This window comes from Hippocampus guttulatus, chromosome 3, assembly GCF_054856545.1.
Source record: "Hippocampus guttulatus isolate MCC_2025c chromosome 3, RoL_Hgut_1.0, whole genome shotgun sequence".
In the NCBI taxonomy this organism is placed as follows: domain Eukaryota; kingdom Metazoa; phylum Chordata; class Actinopteri; order Syngnathiformes; family Syngnathidae; genus Hippocampus; species Hippocampus guttulatus.
Window position 1 is genome coordinate 18,394,756 of NC_141263.1, and position 27,745 is coordinate 18,422,500.

The 27,745-nt window shown below is 42.4% G+C and overlaps 1 protein-coding gene across 4 annotated transcripts in view; it reads left to right on the plus strand.

The window, feature by feature from the left end:
* esrrga (estrogen-related receptor gamma a) overlaps positions 1-27,745 on the plus strand; it is an 80,220-nt gene that overhangs the window by 51,130 nt on the left and 1,345 nt on the right. For all 4 annotated transcript variants that reach the window (XM_086107234.1, XM_086107231.1, XM_086107233.1 and 1 more), the window contains 3 exons: positions 19,307-19,413; positions 19,508-19,670; positions 23,535-27,745. The exon at positions 23,535-27,745 is cut by the window's right edge and continues 1,345 nt beyond it. In XM_086107234.1, coding sequence (XP_085963360.1) covers positions 19,307-19,413; positions 19,508-19,670; positions 23,535-23,779 — 515 coding nt within the window. In that variant the 3' untranslated portion in view covers positions 23,780-27,745. The remainder of the gene's footprint in view (positions 1-19,306; positions 19,414-19,507; positions 19,671-23,534) is intronic.

Genomic DNA, 27,745 nt, shown 5'->3' on the forward strand with positions numbered 1-27,745 from the left:
CCTTCTATACGAGTGCTTTTTCTTTTTCTTTATTCAAGAAAAGAAATGACTCCCGCCCCCATTTACTTGCGTCATTATCTCCTGATACTTTGGTTCTCCTCATCCTCCACTTTCTTTCATTCCATTTCAATTTTGACACTCTGGATAAGCGGACTGTAGTGCATCGGCCGTGATTCATTTTGATTGAGCTGTAAAAAATGGCTGAAAGAGCGGTGGGGGTTTATTCTTTCAAGTGAGCTGCAGGAGGATTTGGGAGCTCGAAACTTTAAAGTACCGTAGGCGACTTGCTTGCTTTTGCTGTCTTTCATTTCCTCTTCAACAATTAGTGATCATTACAAAGTTACCACACAATAGCATGCATGTAAACCAACCAAAAGTAGCGATTTGGAGGGAAAAAAAACAAAAAGAATTTTACCAAATTTGTACGTAGGAGGTTTTGACCTGGCATCATTGCTTGACCATTCCCATTATGCTTATGTGAAATCCCTTCGCATTGAGGTGTTTTGTTCACATAGCCAGGGTGCCTAACTTGCTTGTTAGCAACCACCCAATCAGTCAGTCAAGTGACTCCACAGCCAGCCAGTCAATCAGTCAGGCCGACCCGCTCACACTCTCAGCAAATATCGATTCATAGAAGTGTCCAGCTGCTTTTAGCAAATCAAAGGTTGGGTCTCAGCAGACACCCACAGATATTCTCATCAGTGGCTGCACTTGACGGTGACACTCCAGCTCCCTAAATTAACTCTGACACTCATTATGACACTTCATTGCATGAGTGTGTGCGTCCGTGTGGTCGTGAGGTTACTCCTCAGTCTTCCCACTGAAGTCTGGTGAAGCTGATGATGTCATCAATCGCTTGGTCAAGCAAACACCGCCGTATTCATACATTTAATTATTGGGACGTTTTATGAGAGAACCTTAAGTCTTTTTTTTGTAAGTAACAAACATTCTTAACAGTCAAGTTTAAAAAAAAAGACATGAACCACGGCATCATAAAATTAAACTGTTGAAGCTCGGTGACACAAACGTGCAACGGGCAGCTGGCTCAAGGTCAGTCAACTTTCAGAACACGCTTAATTGGATGACAAGAGTGGAAATAGAGATAAAATAATAAATCCTTCATTGATTCTAAGAGGACAAAATGAGGTGTTACAGCAGTTTTATTCAGTAATAATAATAAAATAGCTATAAATAAAATACTCCTCACCCCTTCAAAATCATTCAACCAGTGCCCGTTAGTTGTTTCAAAGCGTATAAAGTTATCATCAAATTCCCCAAAGGAGGAAGAGAAGACAGTCTGTAAAAAAAACAAGTGGAAAAAATAAATACATTTTTAAAACTTTAAATTCATCGAAGTCAAACGTGTAGTTTATGAGTATATCTAACCAGATTATACAACCACATTAACAAAGGCAACCAACAGCAAACATGAACATGTACACATACAGAATCGCGTTGAAGAAATCCTTTTCAACTGTCGAAGCACTCTTATTTGTCATGACATCACGATACATTCGTTTGTGTTCAAACTGCACTCACACACATTTCATCTGTGAGCGGGCCGGTGCTGTCGTCTCAGTGCCATTACCTGGCTGCAATAAAACGTCAGCTGTGTACACACCATGCACGTACTATAAAGTCGGTGGCAGCTTTGGCCCCATTCTGTCCGCTAACACTAGTTCACCTTGACAATCACAGCATGCTCAGTGCCTCCTCAAACACGCTAACGCTCACCTTGACACACACACTACGTCCGTGACTGTGTTTGTGCAGTCTTATTTCGTGAAGATTCACGATTTGAAGTTGTTGACAATAGGGGTGAAGGTAAGTAGAAAATTAGTCAAGAGTGATTCCCTATACGGTGCATCATAATTCAGCAATTGCAATATCGTGGATCCTGAAATGAAAAGTGGATAGTTTCTCATATTCAATCAAATTTGTCTTCAATATATCCTATTAGAATTTCCAATTGTATTTAGTCTCTATTTTGCTCTTCACTGCTTATCACAATGGATGTGGTTCCATTTGCTGTTGATTTTTGCTCAGCTCTTTTGGGCGTGTTTGATTTCCATACATGTTCATCCCTGCGCAGCATAACACGTTTAGAGTCCAGTGCCTCAGTTTTAAATGTGTGTGTGTGTGTGTGTGTGTGTGTGTGTGTGTGTGTGTGTGTGTGTGTGTGTGTGTGTGTGTGTGTGTGTGTGTGTGTGTTTGTGTGCATGCGTGTGTGTGTGTATTTACATGGACACTTTTTGTGGTCCATCTTATCTTTGCATTGGAGACAACCCATTTTCCACAGGCGCTCGCTTATTGCAGCCCGCACAAACAAACACGTGCCTGTTTGCAGATGAAAACAAATATTGGTGAAATCAAATTAGCGTGAGAATATTTGATATCTGATCCTTATGTTTGGATTAAGTGGGGCTGGCTTTATTGGGTTAAAGCTTGCAGGTATTGAAGCACGTCATCAATATGAGAAAACAAAGGATACAAAGCATGTTCTTTTTTTTCCTTCTATTGTTAAGCATTTATTTTGTAGTTCCTTCTTTAATGTTTCATTTGTGTTAGCATCTTTTTTTGTTATGCATTATTGTTCATGTGCTCGCTAGCTACAACAAAATCTGACATGACAAAGATATATTCAAGTTTAATTGGTTTCATGGGTTTTCATAATAATCATAATAAAATGACAGTGATATAAATTGTGTAATGTAGTAATTTAAGGGCGGCCCAGTAGTCCAGTGGTTAGCACGTCGGCTTCACAGTGCAGAGGTATCGGGTTCATTTCCGGCTCCGGCCTCCCTGTGTGGAGTTTGCATGTTCTCCCCGGGCCTGCATGGGTTTTCTCCGGGTGCTCCGGTTTCCTCCCACATTCCAAAAACATGCATGGCAGGCTGATTGAACACTCTAAATTGTCCCTAGGTGTGAGTGTGAGCGTGCATGGTTGTTTGTCTCTGTGTGCCCTGCGATTGGCTGGCAACTGGTTCAGGGTGTCCCCCGCCTACTGCCCGAAGACAGCTGGGATAGGCTCAAGCACCCCCCGTGACCCTAGTGAGGATTAAGCGGTTCAGAAAATGGATGGATGGATGGATGTAGTAATTTATGTATTCATATTTGCGATCAGCTAAGAATCGCAGTGTATGGTAAAATCCGTATTGCGTGAGTGTCAAACTTAAAACCAAATGTACTGTACTAGAAAAAAGTTGACTTTTTTTCAAATCAGCGACAAATATATATTTACGGACACATAAAGACATCTCTGTTTAAAATCTGCTGTTGGCAAGTGTTATTAGAAAGTGTTACTTGTAGTTAGCAGTTAGTTTGTGCACTGCATGTACAGAAAAGTGTGGCTACTTTTAGACAAGGTGAAAAGATGAATGTGACCAAGGGCTAGTCTCCGTCTCGTGTCTGCTGAAGGGACAAACTTCCATGAAACACACACACACACACACACACACACACACACACACACACACACATTCAGTTGGCATCACAGTGACACTTAGCTTCATCAGGTCACACGTTGCTGGTGACACACCTTTAACATCTTTGCAGCAGCGTGAGCTGACACATCACAAAGACACGCATATGCACACATGACTGTTACTTTCACACATGCTAGCAACTGCCACAATGACTGTATTCACGTGTGTCGCACCAGGTTAGAGCAACTTTTAACACCTCACAACATCTCAAAAGTCACCTGAGCAGTCGTAACGGGGCTGGCATGTAGAGCCTAAGATTCATTCACTACAAATGAATTCATTTGCATTTACGATGTAAAAAGGTTGAAAATTATAATGAAAATAATTTTGAATAGGTTACATAGTACCCTAGTCAAGCCAAATTTATTCAAATAAATAAATAAATATAATTTTATTGTGCAGACCTCAAAACTAAAATTGTTGTACTTGGCAGTGCAAATTGTTGGAAACAAACACAAATAGCATAGCTAAAGTTATAAATATTTATTTCCTGTTTTCGGAAATGTGTGCCTAGTGTGTAGCTCTTATATTGTTTTTCTCTTCAGACACTTATTTTGGATTAATGGGTGCGAGGAGTAGCTCCGGGCCGTGCCATGTTTATCCATGCTAGTTAGCCAGCTACAACTCCTAGCTTGTGTGGCACAAGTTAGCCTAGTCCCTCACAGTCTCCTGGTAGTTCTGGGAAAGCTTCACGGATGGGTGACTTTTGGATTCAGACACTTGGAAAAAAAAATTCAGGCCAGTAACATGGTCAGACCTGCTTGAAGCCATTTTCATTCTGAATTACCCTATCAACAAGCCTTGGAATAGTCCAAACTATTCTACCGGAGGCCAAATTTATACCGTCGACTGCATATATAGCATATTCCACGCACCCCTCAGTTGTAGTGTTGGAGTGATGAGCTAGGTTCCCATTAAAAGCATTCAGAGTAATTGAGGTTTTAGTTTGTTGAAGTGAAGAAGCACTGCCAGTAGTTGTGTAAAAACCAATACTGCAGATTTGCACTCAACAGCCCATTGCTCTTTTATCTTGATTACATTAGCAAATCAAATCCATTTATCTGACAGCCTTTCCAAACCAAGTCTGCGATGTGAGCACAGAGGCTAATCTGCCTCGAATAATGTCTGTTACACAACCAGTGTGGAGCTGTATACGTACATATGCAAACATGCGCAGCATTTACAGTTTCACAATATGTGACATGAGATGAGTAGTGACAAATAAATCAGCATCCGAGCCCATCATCATCATCCAAGTTGGCGCTCGCAAACAGTCATCTTTTACTACTTTCAATTTGTTTTGGTATGTGCGTGCGCCTGTGTGTGAGAGAGAGATAGAGGATGTGATGTGATTTGATATGATATGATGGCGAGGGGCATAAAGATAGATGATCGTAATTACGCACGGGCCAAACTCCATTTCAAATAATCCTCTTCCAACCCTGGCTGCTGCCGGCGTGCACATGTACACACCCATGCGTAAACACACACCCAAAGCCATACAAAAGTTCACACATAAGTATAATGCTCACCTATGCACGCAGCAAATGTGGTGGAAGAAGGGAAGGGGTAGTCATGACATCACATTAGTTCTGTCGGTTCATGCAAAGTTCACGGACAGCCATGAAATAGTTCTTCCCTCCCTGCCTCCTTTTCTTTCTCGTGTATCAGTTTACTTTTCCTCATTGTTTACCTTCTGCATCCTTTTGTCTCCTGCACTTCCTCATTCATATTCTTTCTTCTCCCCCTCTCCCCCATTTTCCATCCATTGTTCTTAAATAAGAGTCTGGAGGATTCATCCATTCCATCAGGGGATGAGCAGGTAGTAAAATGGGATTAGAGAGTGCCTGTCAGCCCCTGAGGAGGACGTATGGTTTGTACATATACAACACACACACACACACACACACACACACACACACACACACACACACACACACACACACACACACACACACACACACAGGGAAACCATCTAAATATCATTGATGCACAAACACAAGATGGACCTCAGGCAGGCACAGCTGCGGACAGGCAACATTTTGGATAATTGTATGTGTGTGTGTCTCCAAATCGGTATTGTTCGTTGCAATCTGTCAGTTGACTCGGTTTTTGTCACCATGATGGTTTATGACCACTGTCTGACGACAACAGTGTTCAGTACGTCACGTTTGCTTGCATTGCCAACATTTTTCATAAAAGCACGAAAAAGTATCAGTTAATGCTAATAACATACCCTTTATATGTCCGACACTGGGGAAATTTACAATCGGTTTATTCAAACAAAGTGATGGTGACTGGCTTGTGTTTGTTCAACTGTACTTCTCTTGAAGATTAGTGCTTTACAGAGGTGACATGTTGTGAAGGACAATTCTGGCAGCCATTGACGAAAATTGCTTGTTCCGCTCCATGCTTTGAACAGGAGAACGTGAATTGTCATGAAGTGGAGATACAGTACAAGGTTTTCCTTCACAGTAGAATTGGATTTTGCATGAGGTAAAATGTATACCTTTGGACACTTGATTACTTTCAAAAATAATCCAACTGCAATTTATTTAACCCGCTATTGTAACTGTAATTTTAAAATGCGATGATTTTTTTTCAAGCTTCTTTTCCCATATAATTGTTCTAACACCAACAATAAATTAATTTGTATTACAATAAACAAAATCAGATTACGATACATAAATGTTCTAGATTAGGGATATGCTAAAATCAAGGCAGATGAACGATAAATGAATATGAAAGACAGTTCATCTATTTCAATTGGAGTTGTTAATTGACTCAACTCGCGCAGTCTTTTAAGCATTCAAAACAACATCTAACTACCAAACAAGTGTGGCTTCGCGTGTTTCATGAAACAATGACATGGAAACATGTCGATTGCACTGAGCTTGTCCATAAACAAATGAATAAATTGTGTACTGAGTGAATGAAGCAGAGATGTTGGGGTTTTTTCCACCCAAATTGCAGCCTTTGCGATTTGCGCCCTACTAGATTATGATACTGATTTGAATTTGATCATTTGTTCAGCCCATGACACCCATCTCCTGAACATCTCTATATTTTGTCATTAGATTTTGTATTTTTGATTGAAAAATTAAGCCAAATGATTTCTAGTATGATTAGGGTCCCCAAATTTGATCGATTTTTCACCTACTCATACCTGAGTTTTGTGCCAATAACCTGAATAGTTTTTAAGTAGTCCTTTGAATTAACAGCAAACAAACATGAAAGTCTTTGTGATATTAATTTCCGAATCAACATACACTGTGTTAACGCGTGTGACAAAGTACCAGAAAAAAGCAAACTGGCCTCCTTTAGTAAAAGTGTCACTGTCTAAACCAACACTGTATGTATTCGGTGAGGTCCAGTCAGGTCAGAATCATCGGTCCTCACATAGCATTGCATTGCACACTCGCTGGCGGGGCTCCAGCGAGCATCCATAAAGGCACCCGGGCACACTCCAGCGCTCTAATTTACGACAATAACGCACCATAAACCTTCTACATTTTCTTTGTGTTCGATCTGAGCACATCTTATAAGCATGCTGATAGGATGTTTCGTCTGTGGGCTGCTATCACAGCTGTGTGCCTCATTGTCTGCCCCAAACGGATGGCGACAGGCCGCATGACGGCACGAGTGTGTAAGTGTGTGTTTGTGTGTGTGTGTTTGTGTCTGTGTGTGTGTGCGCGTGCACACGCGCGCTGGTGTACTTTTCAGTGATCACGTGCACCTTTGTTAAATTAGGTTCATGCATTGGGAGTGGACATGTTTATCTAAACGCGACATGTCAATATGATGAGTCCACACACGTGTGTGTGTGTGTGTGTGTGCGTGTGTGTGTGTGTGTGTGTGTGTGTGTGTGTGTGTGTGTGCGCGCGCGCGTGCGTGCGCGTGCGTGCGTGCAAGTGCATCTGTGTGCTGTCCATCAAGCCACACACTGAGCCGAAGCAAAGCATTGGCTTGCTTGCTGATGATGAAATATGAGTTTCTGGCCATGGTAATGGCTGTTAAATCTCATAATTACACGCTTCTTTATTGCAATGCATAATGACCCTGCAGCACTATTGGACAATTAATTAAGATTTTCAGACGGGAGCTTTTTTTTTTTCCAGGCCCAGATGAGGATGTGGAATGAGATCCTAATGTTCTTGTCTCCAAGCTAGGACATTACGGGGCGCTTATAAGGCTCCACGTGTATCAGTTTTCATCTCTTCCCTCATTTTGTCTGTCTTCAATCCTCCCTTGTTGAGAATTTCCTCTTCCATGCTTGTCCTGAATGATGATGATGAGGAGGAGGAGGAGGATATTGGAGAGCATATCTCTAATCTGTGAATGCTAAATTAATCCCTGTGGAGTTCGTGTTCTTGTGGCGCTATAGGAAACTACAGGGGATTAGGAAGATAGAATCAACATGACCTCATAAACCCGTACATGGACACCACACCAGTAGAGAGGAGGCCATCGGAATTTGTTTTTTCAAAATCAAAAAATGTTCTTCACGCATGCAAATGGTTTGACCAGCGCTTCTCAAATGAGAAGTTTTTTGGAGAAGTCATATATGAAGACACATTTTGTAATTCCATGTGCACAACTATTTTATTAAGGAAATGACTCAGCCAAATTTAACTACAAGCAAAACTGTGGAAACCAGTGAAGGCCACCAAATCAGATACTTCTTTCAAGTTGCATTGCTTGTAGTAAATGGATTTGTACCATCTGTACATGCAGTACATATGTAAATATGCTGTTTACTCTTCTGGTTTTCAAGTCTTCTATGTATCCATCTCTCTATCTGTCTATCCATCCATCCATTTCCACCCAACTGAAGACAACATATGAGTTAAATCACACACAAATCAGGAATGCAGAATATTGTATGATTGGCCTCCAAAATAGTTGTCTGATAATTGTGGGATTCGGCCTCTTCAGAAAAATAGGTTATTACAGGAAATTGTTCCAAGCTGTTAATCCAGCGAGCGATCAATAGGCAGCCACAACACCGTTAATTGAACAAACTGGGAAATGTGAATTCATTACAGATCAGATTGATACATCGATAGCTGAGTCGCTTTAAAACCCCTGTCTGAGCTCAAATCCTCTCAGAAGCCTCATCTTTTGTTTGAATGAATTTTCGTGGAATTTTTTCCAGGAATTGCATTGTATTGCACTCTATAAACAAACATTAGTTGTGATAACCCAATATTTGCTCTCAGACAATTTCTGCTGTTGAGGCCCGTGAGAGAGAGAGAGAGAGAGAGAGAGAGAGAGAGAGAGGGAGAGAGAGAGAGAGAGAGAGAGAGAGAGAGAGAGAGAGAGAGAGAGAGAGAGAGAGAGAGAGACGTGCAGTTTATGACACACGTTCGTATTCCCTCATTTCTTTCCATGTACAATTAGGACAAAATCTGGGTGATCCTTATCCAATCTCTGATCAGAAATTGGGGCCAAACATATAATTATCAGATGAATGGTATTGGCTGAAAAATCTTTTTTTTTTTTCCAAGTGCATTCTATAGTGAGCGGTGCCCTTGTCCCCAAAGTTGTTGATAGAAATGCCCACAAGCTTCTGCGCTCATCTGCAGTTCGTTCTGGAAAAAGAGGCACAGAGTGAGATATGGAAACATTTTGCTTGCAAGGCCAACAGTCAGGGCAAGTCAAAAATTAAATGCAAGCTCATTCTGCAAATCCCGATATTACTTACAGTGCTACCAAACAGCACTTTCAAAGACCTTAAAGACCTTTTCTCCGTGTACTTTGGTTTCCTCCCACATTCCAAAAACATAAGTGGCAGATTAATGGAACACTCTAAATTGTCCCGAGGTGTGAGTGTGAGCGCGGATGGTTGTTTGTCTATGTGTGCCCTACGATTGGCTGGCAATTGGTTCAGGTTGTACCCTGCCCGAGGACAGCTGGGATAGGCTCCAGTATACCCCGCGACCCTTGTGAGGATAAGCGGATCAGAAAATGGATGGATGGCTTCTATATCCCTGGTTTTATATAACAATTTCCGGAGTAAACATATTTTGCAGCATTTTAAAGGATCCAGGTAGATTAAAACCCTAAAAACAATAATATAACAAAATCAACTGTGATTTAAGAGAACTCTTGAAGGAAGTATAGTAATACTTAAAAAATACCATGTTACAGTCTTCATTGTGGCATTCCATCTCAATGATAGCAGACATAAAAACTCAAAATGTGGCTTGAATATGATACATTTTGGTTGAAGCCGGCATCCTTCTCTTTTTATTTACAGTGTATATATATTTTTGGACAATCCGTTTCTTTTCGACGATGTCTCCTTTATTCCGGAGACCGAGTTACATTTTTTCAGTTTCTTGCTCTCTTTTTTTTCTCCAAAACTGTCTGTCAGCAGTGTCAGTTTGTGTGAGACCCACAGAGACTTAACGCATCCAAGCTACACACACACACACACACGACTTAACGCATCCAAGCTACACACACACACACACATGCACACACACACACACATGCACACAGTGGTCATTCCTGCCTGCATCAGCATTGAGCCATGAAAGGAAGAGAGCAGCATGCATTGAAAGGAGGATGGAAGAAGAATTCAAGATGGCAAAAAAAAGTCTGTTCATTCTCAAGCAGAGCGGATGATTGTCACTAAGGTGGAACTCACGTCTCTGTTCAGAGCTAAGACCCAAATGGCACGAGCCTACACACACGCGCGCATTATTTGACACAGCCCCGGTGCAGCTGGAAGTGGGTAATTAAAATGTAAATATTGATATTTTATTCTTTGAAATGGCTCCACTGCAGTGCTCTTAATGTCACTCCATCTGGCGTCTCCTCAGAGACCCCGGGCTCGCCCCCGACCATCCACGATGCCCGCTCCGAAGCGACCCGGGCACACCGCGACCAACTCGGTGTGGCCTCGTCTCCAGTTTGGCTCTAATTAAGTATTAAATCTGAGTAGCCGCAACCACAGAGGCAGTACACTTGACACGCGCGCGCACATACACACACTCTTCTCTGTTTCACACACACTCATATCCACTAAAGCAATGGGAAGATTTTAAGTGTTAATCTGCCAGTGCTGCTGATGGTGTCTAATGTATGCAATTAACAGTCAGCCAGGGCTGAGGGTTTGGTAATTAGCTGGCTGTTCACACTGATTAGAGGCTAGCGCAGCCCTATGACTGCTCCACTCTCCCCGAGGCCGCACACACACACAAAGTGGGGGTGCGGCCCAAGGAGAGGTGGTGGAGGGGGTTGCGAGGTGAAGGAAATGGAGAAAAGATATTTTAGCCAACAATGTGAGAGGTGGTGAAGGTGATTATGTACATAATTAATGTGTTCCCAAGCAATAAAAGTGACTGATGTGGTGTCACTTTTCTCTCAATGTTCCTCCGAAAGTCATTTTATCATCAGAGTAGACCAGAACCTTACCTGTTCATCTTTTTACCTCTCACTTTTTTTATTAACTGTACAGACAAAAAAATAATCATAATAATTGTATGAAAGGCAATATTCTAACGTTGATTATATTTCGCTGTGCAAAGTTAGATGTGCTTTTGTTTGTCATTTTGGCCTCAGCTATAGCCTGACAGAATGCTTCATTTTTTTTATTCCTGCATGGACTGTTATATTGCGTTGCTCTTTTTCCTTTGCGTGCATAGGAATAAACCAAACCACTTTCTGATCACACAGATAACCATATTGTCTCATTTTATGTTCCGCCTGCCACACCTTCGACTTGGCTCATCCGGCAGAAAACAATAATGTCCCGCAGTGTTAGCATGATGTGTTTGGAGGGTGATTTCATTGGGGATGCACTTTGCACATCTGCTTATTAACTTTCTCAATACTCACACAAGTGTACAAATACATTGAGCACTCTCAAACATAAAAACTAAACTCCATGGTCTGAAAGCTCAAGTTGTGAATCTGCTGACTTCTTTTCAAAACAAAACGTTACTTAAAAACAACAAAAGAGCATAACAAGAGCGTTTAATACTGTCTTTGGTGACAATGTGCCTACCTAACATACAGTCGCGTACATGTTCGAAAAGAAGAAGTCTGAATTCATGATTATACTCTTCTCACATTCTTCTCCTCTCCTTATTGAGGCCGTGTCTTCTTTTGGAATAACAAAATGCTTTGTGCAACCCGAAAATCTAATCGTTGGCTTGCATTTCAAACTGCACAACCTGAGGGCCGTATGCATGCGTGTATGTCTGTGAGTTAGGGTGTCTGTAGGTGTGCGGGTGTGTTACTTACACCCCTCTAAATTAACTGGTTCTCTGGGAAGATTTGTTTCCATCTCGTTGCGCATCTCTGTATAATTGGGTCAGCTGGTGAGTAGTGTGTGTGCGTGTGTGTGTGTGTGTGTGTGTGTGTGTGTGTGTGTGTGCGCGTGCGGGGACTTTGTTTGTTTGGTCTTGGCCAAAGCGATCACAGGGGGTCCGTGTTCATTTGGGCTGGCGTCTGGCCTTATGGTACCAAACAGTTTGAGGTACACACACACACATACACGCTTGCCCTGAAATAACTGAGCACTCAGGGCGAACCTGCTCTCGTTCCACATCGTACGACAACAATCCGCTAAAGCCAATTCAAACACAAACACATATAAGGAAGTAATATGAGAGAAAGCGAAGTGTCGCCGTGCACCATGGTGTGCAATGCAGACTTGCACACGCATACAGGGTGACAGTGTGCCGCCGACTGTTGGGAACTTCACAAGTCTGAATGCAATCTCGATCGCAGTGGACTTCAAAAGCTGTTCCTTGCGGAACACGACCTGTGGACTCGTATCACGGGGCAACATAAGGAGGCACGTCCCAATTCTACCCTTCTTAGATTATGGGTAAACTACTTCAAATTTATTATAGAGATCATGACGATTCCAAAATATTGGTTATGTTTTGGCAAAATTCCAACTAAATTGTGGGGAACATTGACACCGCTCATGCTGTTGCACTTTTTGGCTGAGCTTGAAGCATTGCTCCTATTTTGGCCAGTTCACCCTTCCATCTGCTTCATGTGAATTCCCTTTGGTTGGATTGTGTTCCATTTGTGTGACAATGTGTGAATCGCATTTCGACGCCACCGATAACTGCGTGAATCTCCACTGCGTCATTGTTCAGACAGTCTGATGGACTTTTGTGTTCTTGTATCCCGAGGCTGCACTCTAATAGCACACAGCTCAGTGTCATTGTTAGCGCAGAGAAGATGCTCCAAGGCAGGATGTCTTTATATACTTATGAATATTTGTTACCTTTTTTTCTTCACATGGAAACCAGGAACTGCAATGACTCTGTTTTTATATAGCAGAACATCCATTTTACATCAAGCTGTACAAAATAAAAGATTTGACATAAAAATGGGTGCTTCTATCGAAGGAGCTATGTATATTTTAATACATTCATAAACTAGGACTGTCGGATCAAAGCTAATATTAATATATATATATATATATATATATATATATATTACCACGGCTTAGAGCAGAAGCAAAAAGACTATTTTCACAGCCGCAAGTTTGAGCTTCAATTTATAACTTTTTCGAAATAAGAGCCATCAATTAGCAGATTTTTTTTGTCTTGAGCTCTGATCAAAAATTTGAATGACGAGCGCAAAATGGTGGCAACGAGCTTCACAACAAGCAGCAGATAATTAAAATAAAACCTCTTCCAAAAATAGGCCAAGCTGTAAAATGATATTCCCGGGAGAAGTTTAAATCCTCGTGCCTCCAAAATCGGCCCTTTTTAGGAGACCCCAAAAACAGCACGTTTCTTCAACTAGAATCAGAATTTTGGCCAAGTATGTAGAACACACAAGGAATTTGTCTCCGGTATAACACGCTGCATTAATGTCATCATAAACAAGGATATGACAAATAAGTACGGAAGGACATTTCGTAATGTAAGTGAACCGTAGTGCGGTGGTACCACCCAGTGACAACTGTGGAACAATGTGCAAAGACAGCAAGCCATTTTCTCAACACTTTACATTGGTTTGTCATTTGTCAAAAATAACCCCCACACTTGTGGACAGACCAACAGTGTAAATTTGTGGGGGAAAAAATATGAAATTTACCACACTCTGACAAAGGTGGTTCCGGCCCACCGCCAGTGATATTTATGTCTGTATTATACTGCTCCTCGTGGCCAAGCCACACACACCAGGATGGGCTCAACATCAATAAGCATTGATGTGTGAAATCGCTTCAATCCTTTACATTTGATTTAATTGTACTGTATTTTCTTCTCGGTACAATAAATTACAGTGCTAGTTTTCTGATGAAAGGTCCCATAGCATCAGAATACAAATGGTGCAGCCCATCATCTTATGTACAGTCAAGGTGTGCTTCTCTTTCTGTCATTAGTGTTTCAAGCCAACAATGAACAAAAATGTCTTTGTCTCTTATGTTAACACTTCAGTTCAATCTTGTTGACGTTTTCTGCTCTCTACTGAGTGACATTCAAGTTTTGGATTTATAAACTGATTGATACTGGGTCTTTGTCAGTTTCCTTTGGGGTTCTTGTAATGCATTAAAATGTCCTCCAAGTGTCAAATTTGGCGACATTAATTCACGTGTTAATAATCGGGACCAGATCACCATTGCAGCCTGTTTTCACACCTGTCACATTCCTGAATGCTCACACCATCGCCTTCTTGGATGCCCCAGCTATTGCCCATGCACAAACGTGCACATACAACATCACACAAGCGCACACACTAACATGTGGCGCACACACAGGTACTTAGAAGCTTCACACGCAGTCCTCACTGGTTCTCATTTGCCCTGAAAGCACAAGAAAACAAATGTTGGTGAATTTGTGTGGCAATTGGGGCATGAGAGAGGGCTATCCTGAATGTGTGTGTGCGCGTGTGTGTGTCTGCCAGGCTGTTGTGCGGTCTCGGGTGTAAACGTGCAGTCAGGACTCATTTGGCGGACAAACAGGCCGCAGGCTGGCTGGGGAATCTACTTGTGTTTGTGTGTTTTTCTATGCTCGCGCGCACGTGTGTGAGTGTATGTGTGTGTGTGTGTGTATTTGTGTGTGTGTGTTTGTATTTGATCGAGGAGAGAGGAGGAAGAAAGAAAAGAGCCTGTCAGAGCGAGTGGTGGAGGTTAAGTCTGCGTGACTGCACTTCAGCCTCTTTCTGTCACCCCATCACGCGCACGCACACACACACACACACACACACACGTACAATTTACACACATGAGCACTTACTCTTTGAGCCGTCATCGCCGAAGCAACAAGAGTTTCGAATATTGTGGTTACCCTTTTCGCCCTTGTGCGGGCCAAATAATATGACGCTGTCAATATAAACTGTCAATATTGGTTTTACAAACTATGAACATAAAAATAAGCATATTGTTAAATGAATAGCTCTCTGGCTGTGTCAATTTAAAATGATCATTATTACGTTGGTAAAGATAACAAAAATGTTATTGATGGTCTCTTCAGATGCTACCTCTGCAATCTTTTATGCTCTGCATAAGCTCACAATGTAAATTCCTGCTGCGGGTTGAACCGACTAATCGACTAATCTATTTTACTGGTCTGCAGCAACGTTTTCTGCTTGAAGATGACAAATCGGGAATCATGTGCTTTGGACAACTCGTCTTCCACTGAACTTGACAATAGATTTTCAACTCGTCTCCTGTCGTGACTCTGGAGCAGTAAAATGTCTGGCCAACAGGGCAACACAGCCTACAAATATTTTATTTCATTCATTCATTCATTTTCCGATCCGCTTTATCCTCACAAGGGTCGCGGGGGGTGCTTGAGCCTATCCCAGCCGTCTTCGGGCAGTAGGCGGGGGACACCCTGAACCGGTTGTCAGCCAGTCGCAGGGCACACAAATACGAACACCCATCCGAGCTCACCCTCACACCTAGGGACAATTTGGAGTGTTCAATCAGCCTGTCATGCTTATTTTTGGAATGGGGGAGGAAACCGGAGTACCCGGAGAAAACCTACGCAGGCCCGGGAAGAACATGCGAACTCCACACAGGGAGGCCAGAGACAGGACTGAACCTGGTACCTCTGCACTGTCAGATTGACGCGCTAACCACTGGACCACCGGGCCGCCATATTTCATTTTAGGTATTTATTTTTGCTCGGGTTTGTTTGTTTTTTTGTCGTTTTTAATATTATTGAAATTTTTTTTCCAAGTATCCGGTGGTTGTTAACTCGTGGAATCTTGATAAATTATGTTGTCAATTCAACATATAACATCAGCAGGCTCCAACATCATTGCGAAGGGTTAATTAAAAGACCGATTGTATGTCGTTACCGAACGAGCACGTCCACAAACACAGCACGAGATGCCTTATCAACAACGAGCAGAAAGCGAATGTAATTGGAGTCAAATAAGGAAGCCCCTTTTGTCCACTGAAATCACAGGTATGAAGAAAAAAAAAAGGTTCTCCACCCTTCATCCCACCTCCCTCCACCTAGTTTTACTTTCTCTTCCCTCACTCATCTTGGTGCTCTCGCTCTGTCAATACCGCTCTCTCTCTCTCCATCATCAGCACTAAATTCCCATTGATGTTTCTTTTCTTCTGCCGTATCGATCGCTTCATGAGAAGGAGGCAGGGGTTGAGGAACGAGGGGGCGGGGGGGTTGCGAGATGGCGTTATCTGTTAATTAATTTGTCCTGAAGCTGGCCACCTATTAATCAGACAGATAAGAGGCATTGGATGGCTGAACGCCGCAGACAGGCTAGTGAGGAGCGAATGGGGGGCGAGGTGGGGGGGGGGGGGGGGCTCACATTTGCACACCAGAATACACACACACACACAGACACTAACAGTGTAGTTGCTCACAGATTGAAAACATGCTGATGAGACAACACCTTCTGCACATTCTCACTGGCACGTGTATTGTTGCACAGGAACAAGCGCAGGAAGTGCCTCAACCAGATAAAAATCATTGATGCACTTTGAAAAGAAATGCTGCACTTGGCCTCGATAAATTAATCATGAGGCTTTTAATTATGGGTGTTTCCCTTTATACTGGAGTAAGTGTGCATGTGTGCATATCAGATGGAATCAGAAGGGACATTTGTTGATGGCAGAGTGTGTTTACGTGCTCGGGCTGTGCTTGAATCGGTGGTGAGTTGAATTGCGTAGCGGCTTACTCGTTAAAAATGAAAGCTGAATCAGAGTTATTGGTCGGAACGTGTCATCAAATATTGTTGTCAGTAAAGAATGCTTGTGTGGCACCTCCCGTCTCCTTATGTTTGCCATAAATATGTGTGCAGTGCATGTGCGTAAAAGCTACGTACGCACTACATGGGCGCTGACGCCAACATGTAGTTATGAGAATATTTGGCCAGCTAACCTCTCCGCTGTTGGTCAGCGAATGGACTGCTAGCAACAAACGGAAGGGAGTTTTCAAACTTGACCAGACCTGAGAGACAAACTAACTTAGCGCTAGCTAGGTTGAGGCTAGTAGCAAGGTCGATGGATTTACAATTGGGCCAAAGAGAGAAAAACATCCTTTGCTCTGCCATTGGCCAGGGTACAGCACGGGATCCTCAAGGTGAAAGTAAGTTAAAATTTGCAGGTGACTAGTAATATGACACAAATAAATATTAAAAGGTAACAGTTTATTGTTATATGAATCTTAGCCAGTGTTCTCACTTTCAGATGATCGCTTCTACAAAATTCCAAGAAAATCACAATGAGCTATTTTTAGAACAGGCCTGTGGGCTACTCATATGGTCCTTTAGAGCACCGCGTTGGTGACCCCCGCTCTGTCCAATCCTGTTTGATTACATAATAGGTTGAGGTCACTGCCATTTGGCGCTGGGAATCCCCCTTTCACTGTATCGGTCTATATGTATTTCGCTGTATTTACTGTATGAAAGTGCGTGTGTGTGTGTGTGTGTGTGTGTGTGTGTGTGTGTGTGTGTGAGAGTGATCTTGGGATGTCAATAGTTGTAGATGGAATGAATTGGAGCATGTTTCAAACAACAATAGCCTGCAACCTGGACAAAATGAGACGTCTGCTAAAAGCCATCAACACACTAAGAGATAAGAAACCCCCTTGAACACACACACACACGTGTACATGCACACAAACACGCATACGCTGGCACGTACTCTCCCGTCTCGAGAGGAGGCGCACGGCAGCAGATGTTGAGGAAATATCTTCCTTCTCATCTGTGCGCTCCTCCTGGCAGGATGTGCATCCAAAACATACACACACACACGGACGGACACATAGTGGAGTTCTGTGGAGCAGTCTGACAGGTGCGCTCACATGGGCCACCTCGCTTATGAAAACTTGCACGCACACACATGCAGCGTACACACACACTCTGGCGCAGGTGTGACTGGACAGGTGTGTGGGGTGACGACAGCTGTGAGGAAAGTGTGAGTGGGCATGTGTTCCATTAACAGGGAAGGGGGAGAGAGAGAGAGCAGTGAAACGTTGCATTGGACCAATCAGGACAAAATGTTATGTAGGTGCGAATGTGGATTGACTGGCAACCAGTCCAGGGTGTACCCAAAGTTAGTTGTGATAAGCTCCAACTCATGTAGAAAATGAATGCATTTTAACTCCTCAGTGATGTAATGGCATGGTGTCCCAATACTTTTGTCAACGTTGTGAATAGGCAATTACAAACTGAGTGGGTTGTCATTGAAGAAAAGAAGAAATCTGAAGGCACGGCTGCAATGAGAGACCTTGTTTGAGGGGTGCAGCAGCGATGGGCAACATTGATCCAGGCAAGTTGTGTCAGGGGGAGATAAGGCTTACCTGTCCCCAGAGGACAACCCTGGGCACGGGCGAGGGAGGGAGGACAAGCAAGCAGATGAGGAGGAGGTGGAGGAATCCTATGGACAACTGGATAGATGCAGCGAGGAAGGCACACAGGAAGGAGAAACCATTTTTGATCTTGTCCACGAACACAAGATCTTTTATTTTCAATTTGGAATTATTTGCCAAGGGGGAAAGTGTATGCTGTTTCATACAAAAGTTCTCTGTACAATACTGTAATTCAATTTCATTATAATAGCCCTGACAGTGGTTGACTGGTTAGCACATCGGCCTCACAGTGCACAGGTGCAGGGTTTGATTGCGGCTCCGGCCTTCCGGAGTTTGCATGTTCTCTCCGTGCCTGCGTGGGCTTTCCCTAGGTACTCTGGTTTCCTCCCACATTCCAAAAACATGAATGGTTATTTCACGGAACATCTCTAAATTGTCCCTGGGTGTGATTGTGAGCACGGATGGTTGTTCGGCGATGTGTGCCCTGCGATTGGCTGGCAACTAGTTCAGTGCCCGAAGACAGCTGGGATAGCCTCCAGCACGCCCCGCGACCCTTCTGAGGATAAGCAGTTCAAAAAATGGATGGATGGATGGATGGATGGATGGATGGATGGATAGCTCTGACAAACAACTTGTTTTATCCAAAGGCATCTTCACATGAACTACACCTTGGACTGGAGGTTTATCAACCATAGGGCACAGATTGGCAATATTCACATATTCACACCTATGGGCAAGTTTGTTGCTTCAAAAACTTGACATGTATATTTTTGGAAAGTGGGCAGAAGCTAGAGCACCTGAAGAAAACCCATGCAGAACTGAGAGGCAGACATACTAGTCACGATTACACTGTGCTGCCTCATACTCATACTGAAATATAAAAATCAGCAGTATTTCTAATTTGGACTTGTGTATGTCACTCAATATTGATGTAGTACTGTACAATACAGTACATATGTTTCATTTCTGGCTAGGCCTCTGGTCCCACATATGACCAATAATAGTTTTGCTCATCTTCAAATGATCTAATGTTGGACTTATTATGCTCTTTGCCAGGTTTCTCCACACTGTCTCTAGCAGACCAGATGAGTCTACTGCAGAGCGCATGGATGGAGATCTTGATCCTGCGCGTCGTGTACCGCTCGCTGTCTTTCGAAGACAAGGTTTGTATCGCTCTCTGTATTCTGGCTCTGCTTAAACATTGACGGAAGGGTTCCTGGTTATTGTCAACCTGGCGTTTTGTGATTGTGGCACTAGCTGGTGTACGCCGAGGACTACATCATGGACGAGGACCAGTCAAAGCTGGCTGGACTCCTGGACTTGAACAACGCCATCCTGCAGCTGGTCAAGAAGTACAAAACGATGAAGCTGGATAAGGAGGAATTTGTCACTCTGAAGGCCATCGCGCTGGCTAACTCAGGTTGGATAAAAACTATGCATGTGTGTGTGTTTTTGTGAAGTGCACAAAGAGTTAATCCCAGGAATCTCCATTCCTGAGGGACTCATTTAAACGGAGCCAAAAGAACTCCTTTCAATTCTCTTGATCCGAACAGGCATGACTCACACTTCCACACAAATGGAGGTGTAAAATCATTTACACCCCCCCCCCCCACACACACACACGTGATGGCCATCCCTTTTATAATTAGCATAGTCATCTCTTTAGATGCCTGTTAAATAAGGTGAAATCATTGGGGCTCAAAGTCTGTCGATAAAGGCCCCTCTCTGATGTGTCCGGCTGCATCGACAGCTGACTGACACACACGAATAGTCACTCACACACACACACACACACACACACACACACACACACACACACACACACATGCACACACATGCACACACAGGCATGCACCTCGCCCCTCCCCTCCAATGACCCGTCTTTTGAACTTTGTCTTGGATGGCGGCCAGCTCTTCAGTACCCTTTAATTACAAGGGGGAACTGTCAATACAATGTGTTTAAATGGGAGATGCAATGGAGGGAGCTTTGAATGACGAGGGAGGGGCCTTTTGTTCTAATCCTGACACCATCAATGCACTGACATCCCAAATCTGCCACTCACATGCACACTTTTGAACATCCCAATTAAATTGTCGTGAAATACAGATTTGATGCTGGTCTAATGTTCCTGAAATTTAAAATTAGAATCATTGCAAATATGCATGCATATTTATAGAGTTCATACTAACATGCAGAAATATTGACCTTGTTTCCGGGTTGGTTTATGTGGCACTGTGTTGGCTGTGCCTACTGTGTGTGTGTGTGTGTGGAGACATCTCATTGGTTTGTGGATTAGCGGCGTGCAAAGGGGTGGGGGGGGGGGGGTGGTTGAAGGGCTGGTGGCCCCGGGCCGATAGACAGTTATAATACCCCAGACACATGTCAAGCATCCTGGCCCCACCCCCTCCTCAATGAAAAATTCCTTGGGGCATCAATATTAAAGAAGGGGGCATCCAGCCGTCCAGCCTAACAGATAGTTTTTAAAATTTATATACAGATAGTTTCATGTTCTTCCCTCTGACCCCTCCCCCCAAAAATATAATTTTTCCACTTTGTAAATGGACAGCTTACTGAACTGTCTGCCGTCAGCATCCTCTCCGGGCTTTTTATGAATCTATTCAATTCCCCCCAGGTGGCAAAGGCCCGTGCACAGTAAGGAGCAGCAAATGTCTATTGAGTTGAAGCATAAAAAAGTTTAATATCTGTACACTTTATTCAATTATGTCACTAGTGTAGAATTTCATGAAGTACAATATTATAACGTGCTAATTTTCTAAGTAAAAACCACACTACAAACATTTGTGGCGTATTTTTCTCCAAGCCTGGAATGGACTGATGGCATTTCTTTTGAGCATGGTGACATGAATTAAAACCTATGCACCACTTACATGTGTACACATGAATGTGACAAAACTGCACACAAATTCACTTGAGAATTGTTTTCCTACAGGGGAAAAAAATAATAATAAAAAAGTTAAATGAAAATTTAACAAAACAGGCTGCTGTATGTGATCAGTTAATACCCAAGTCCCTTCCTGTAAACACAGTTCCCTGTATCCGAAAACAATTGTAATGATTATGAGTCCCCTTGAGGTGCCCTCACTGCTGCTCCGTTAATCCAAAAAACTGTGTAGCGCACCTGAAAGGTGCTCTTATCCATGCACTTCTCTTTAATGCGTGGCATAAAATGACAAAAGACAAGTCTTGGTACTGCCCATCATTTATTTCACTATATTAGACACTACAAATGAATACAGCAGTATCAGAATAACTTCAACACGTTAATGTCATAATGATGTATTTTATTTAAGATGCCAATCACTCTTAAGAAAAATATCTGTGAATCACACGAACTTTACATCGCAGGCACATCTTTCCAAGTGCTCGTCAAGACAACAGAGCACTAGCATTAGCATTTTGAAGGGCACGGACATTAATTAATTCACGGGATGCTAATCATCCGCATTAATGAAGCCAAGCCTTAAGAAATGTTAGCTAACGTGCCCCACATGTAAAGACACTTCAACTAGCCATGGGAAACAGGAGGCATGTGTGTGCACGTGTGTGTATGCGCGCGCATTGTGTTCCGTGTTGTGGTTTAACATCTACCGCTCATTAAGTTGTGCCGTTTAGCTTGTGAGTGTATAGCAGTAGCCATGACTAGAAGGCAAAACACTAAACACACAACATTAATTACACCTGCATTGAGTTAATCTAGCTGTGTTTATTTGTGTTTTGGATATTTAGCAATTCACATTTTCAGTGAAAGAGAAAGAAAACAACGTGTTATAAATCTATTGTATTGTCATGCGAATAAAGCTACTCATGATCTAGTAAATTAAAAGCTAAGATTGGACTGCCCCCGTCCTTTATAAACTGAAAATGTTTGACGGGATGCAAGCTGAATTTTCTATTGATCCTTATAGGACAAATCCGAGTGGTCTGCTCTTGCATACTGATACATGCATTACACTCTATAGATCCAGCTTTGTGTATATATGACATCTGTGACTGCCTCAGTATTTATTGCAATCCATCAAAACTATATTGTACTCTAAAGGCTAAGGCAAACAACACACAAATTTATGCTCAACCTCAAGAACAAACATTGTGGTCCTCGCTGACAGTATCAATCTAAACTAATTATTGGTCAATATTTTGGAATATAAGGATTTCGGATATTGGGCAGGCAAGTCCAATATATTTTTTTCAGTCACACTAACTACCAACATTCCCATTGTGTGTGTGTGTGTGGGGGGGGGGGGGGGGTATTATGGATCAGCAGTTGCCTTGTGATTATTATTTAACATGCATGTAGCCATTGATCAGATCCATTGATCAGAGGTTGGGAGCTAAAGGCCAGCTCACATTAAGACTTGGCCTCCCCAAAGGGCCACGATGGAGCATTATCATTGAGGGACATTCGCAGCCTGCACACTGCCACATATGCTCAAGTACAACATGCCACCTACAAGAGGGATTACATGTGTGTCTGAGTGCGCGCACACACACACACACACTCACACACACACTTTAGGTGTTCCCAAATCTCTTCATCATCCTACAACTCCATCTTTTTTGGACTACGCCCACCTGTCTGTGCGTCTGTTCATTCATCACGCCCACTGCTCCACACTTTTAAAGACACACACTCGTACAAGCTCTGAATCTAAAAAGCCACCATGAGGGGTTTTTTTTTTTTGTATTAAGGTGCCAGATAACACGTGTCTCGAAAACAAATGCATGTTCAAAGTGCACTGGCTTTCACTGTATGTAGTACACCCACTGATGTTTTCAATTCAAATGCAATTACCAAAATACATACTTTTTGGGGTAACTCGACATTGTTAGAGATGTAGTGAGTGTGTGACAGTGTGAATGATTGTGTGTGCCAGGCATTTGGCTGGTGTGTACCCCACCTCTAGCCCAAAGTCAGTTGGAATAGGCTACAACTCATCCTGTACAGAAAATAGATGGATACCGTGTGTGTGTGTGTGTGTGTGTGTGTGTGTGTGTGTGTGTGTGTGTGTGTGTATCTATCTATCTATCTATCTATCTATCTATCTATCTATCTATCTATCTATCTATCTATCTATCTATCTATCTATCTATCTATCTATCTATCTCTCTCTCTATATATATATATATATACTGTATATATTACAAAATTAATATATCTTTCGATCATATTGAGTCTACCAGCTGCTCTGAAAACACAGTCACGTTTATACACAGTTCCAACATGTCGGATAATATGAAAAATCATTTTCGTTTGCGCGTCAGACTCCATGCATATCGAAGACGTGGATGCGGTGCAGAAGCTCCAGGACGTGCTCCACGAGGCCCTGCAGGACTACGAGGCTTCCCAGCACCAGGAGGACCCCCGGCGGACGGGCAAACTGCTCATGACCCTGCCACTGCTCCGTCAGACCTCCACCAAGGCTGTGCAGCACTTCTACAGCATCAAGCAGGACGGCAAAGTGCCCATGCACAAACTGTTCCTGGAGCTGCTCGAGGCTAAAGTGTGAGGGCGCAAAGTCCAAGCAACTTCCCATGTTTTACACACACACACACACACACACACACACAAACACATTCACGCACGCGCCCAAAAACACATGATAATATTTCCCTTTCAGTAGGCCCACTATGACTAAACAAGTAAGATGCTCGTCTTACCTTAAACCTCTGCTGTCTAAGATTTGAAGGAAAAGGTTGTTGACCTCTTTTATGTTGGTAGGTGGGAGATGACTGATATGATGCTGTCCCCTCTTAAGGGAAAAGAAGACACTTCCTGCTGTTGTTATTGTTGTGTGCAAAAACACAGACAACGGCAATCACATATGCATTTAATGATATTACTAATCGGATCGTGCTCAAATGAGGACACATTGAACAGAAGTTCAGAGGACTGATGAGACTTTTCCCCCTTGCTCCCCATCATATAATTTTTTAAGTGTTTGAGAAGATAAAGGGAAAAAAACCTAAAGAAGTATCAAAGACATTTGTAAACACATGATGTGTACATTGACATTTGGATGGAAAAAGAAGACGGTGAGAAGATTTGCCTGTCAAAAGATGGAACACTTGCATTCAGCGGATGCCAGCAACTTTATGCCATTACCCCAAATTCTTTTACTTTTTTTTCTTAATATATCACATAACAATATATAATTCTGAGGCCCTGGGCTGTTGTTCTCGTCTATTAATAATTCATAAGTGGTCTACTTGTGCTGATAACCAGCAGGGAGCAGACGCGTTCAAGGATTGAAGTTGGAATTGGTTGCTGTCAGCACTTGCAAATTTTAGGACCTGCTTCCCGAAAAACTCACCAGCTTACGACCTGTTGACACTTGTTAAAGCTCAAAATCTTTTCAGACTTGCAATTGATGAATTTAAGAGAAAAAAAATGTCATTTTTCCACTGCATTGTACCAGCTCGGCTCACTATTCTGCTTCAAACTACTTCTGTGACCAAATACAGAATCCACATTGCATTGAAACATGCATTGAACAAGCACCAAAGCCTTCAGTCGAAACGAGACAGGCTAACAAAGGGGACAAATTTAATTCCAGGAATTTAGGGAATGTGTGTGGTTTGGGATAGTTTTGCACTTAAAAAAAAGAAGGCAACAAAGTGCGAGTCACAATATTAGCCAACTGGATATAGCCTACAACCACGAGTTAGAACCTATTGTAATGCCACCATGCAGTCAAGGATAGACACATCCATCGGTGCACTCTCAATTGTTTTATTGAACAAACTGTAGCTAAATAAACACGTAATAAGCACTTTCAAACAAGAGCTGCTACAGCCACATCTGACACCCAGGCAGGTAACCTTTAGCCGATTAACAACCTGTCGCAAATCTGAGCTCACGACAGCTAACTTTCCACTCCCATTCGCTGACTCCCACATCACTCACCGGTCAGCCCGACCTTTTAAAGTGACACACACGCAGAAATACAGCTATTTCAGGTTGAAGATGGCAACCCCAAATACAAAATATATCTCATGCCTGCACCTCACGTGCACATTTTATTAATCATGAAAGCCATGGGAGCTTAGTTGGTAGCATGCAGTGCAAAAGTGGCAAGATCCAACAACTGCTCATATTGTCCACTTGTGTTTGTCAGTCTGCAGTACTTTCAGCTCCGCGCAGCTCACCACCTCACACATATTTCACTCTTTGAATGTGCCATTGAGACAGTCAAGTGGCGCCTCAGTGCTTCCCTCCCTTGCTGAGCTTCCTTCAGAAGCTCCACAAGATCATCTGAACAAGATGGCCTCAGAGCAGATGTTCCGCACTTGTGACCTCGCCACTGTCAGGACAGAAGGTGACTGAAGCATTGCTTTATTTTCCGTTCTTGGCTTCTATCTCAAAATTATTGTCATAAAGTACCAATACTAGGCTTGTAAATAATAACAGACACCCTGTATATGATGTATAACAGCAGCTTTGTTTTTCTTTGTCTCCTTTAACCCCAAAACACACTTTCCTCTACCAGCTTGACAACACTCAGTGGTTATCATGTATGTATAAATATAACGACTTATCATGTATTAACAAATCAAAGTTTATCTTCGGAGCTTCCGAGCAAGAATGCATTGACAAGAGAGTGCAAAGACGGGCTTTAGGAAGAATATGTAGCTTTTGTTCTCTTTTGTGAACCAAACACTTCATCTTAACTATCCATAGCAGTCATGACATTGTAGCATGGAGTCAGATTATGATGAGCGTGACCACAAAGCAGTGTTAGCTTCATTTAACTTTGAACATATACTATATTTGCAACTTGTCAACATTTTCTCCAAAGCCAAGTAAAAAAAATACCACGGGGACCGTTAAAAGCCATGTTTCCACCAAGTGCTACACTTCACTTCTGTTTGGAACCATAAACCTGTTTTGGTGTGATTTATAGGCTGCATAAAAATAGTGCGACATAACAAGAGTGAAACCAGCCAATGAATTCAACAACTCAGAGGAACAGTAAACGGATGATGACGGAAGTCGTTTTTGTTCTGTTTGAGAAAATACGGCTTTTGGGTTTTTCCCGCTCAAGCCCGGATTGTTTTCTGTCAACTAATCAAAAGACTAAATTTTATCGAGCTCTGCCCTTTAGGTACAATATCACTAGTTGGTACCAAGTGGAAAGGTGTCAATCCTTTGCACTGCCTTCCCAGTCGGAATTTGTCCATCTTTCTTCCGGATTGCTATTCTGTATTAGGGGTGGAACAACTGAAGATATTTTTTCATAATCGACAATGTGATTAAAGTCGAGACAACGTCGATTAATCAATGCATCATTGATGTTTTTTTTTCAGCACAGTAAGTCCCCAGACTTCATTGTGCCGCCGACGTGTTTCACTAAAACACAAGCATAGAGAGGGAAGATGGTGTTGATGTCATGTTCTCATCTGAATGGTGTTTAAAATCACCCGCAGTTGCAGCAATATCTCATTTTTGTTCGGTCTAAAAAGCAAAGGCAGCTTAATTCCTCATATCTGTTTGACTCTGACGTTTCGACTGAATTGTAGCGCTTGGTGGAAGTGTGCCAGAAATAAGCGAATGCGTATTTAAGCTGCGGAAAATGGTGCTAAAACAAATCATGATCATACTGGCGCGCACTGATTTTGCCTGGTTTGCTTTCACACCCCCTGTTTTCAAACTTTTAATTTCTTAAAGTGCAATCAGTCTAAGTGACAACGATCAAAACAAAAGGCACAGCATGTAGTATACGTTATTCATTCACTTTGCATTTGCAAAATTGTATTTTCTTGAATTACAACCTTAAGCCACAATAAGATTTGATCACTCCTTATAGCTTTACCAGTTGGAGATTTAAAAATAATAATATATATGTATGTCATTTGCAAAGCTGGATAAGAATGCCAAATGTTTATCCAACCTATTAGAGCAGCTGGCAGCTGAGAAGTAAAGTGTGTAGTCCATCTCTAACATTGCTCGCAAACATCATTCAACCTTAGGGGCTATTTTCTCAGCCTTCGTTAACATTGTAAATTGTAAATAGACAGATTGCAATTCTAACATAAGACATTTTATTGCAAACAACACATTTTTAAAATAGCAACAAAAAAAAATGAAAACAAAAAATGTAGCTTGACCACATTCCCGTTTTTAACTGCGGAGGAAAAAAAAAAGTTGCTTGTGATTCCCCAAGTCTTCCTTCTTTTTTTGGCTCTGTCCCAATTTCCGTGGCGCACTCAGAGGTGTGCTCGTGTGCTTCCCTTCTGCCGACGACTGTCCTCGTGCAGTGTGCTTCCCACTTTAGCCAGCACCGAGTAGACGAGAAACTATGTGGTCTGGTTGTTGGATCAGTGCACCGCGGCAAAAATCTCTTTTCGGGTTGAATTACAGGATTCATCTCTTACCTGACGACACATACTCAATGAATTATTTAGTATCTAAATGATCAATGCAAGTAATTCAAGAAAGAGGGTCATTTGTGTAACTTTTCTGTCAAACAAACAGC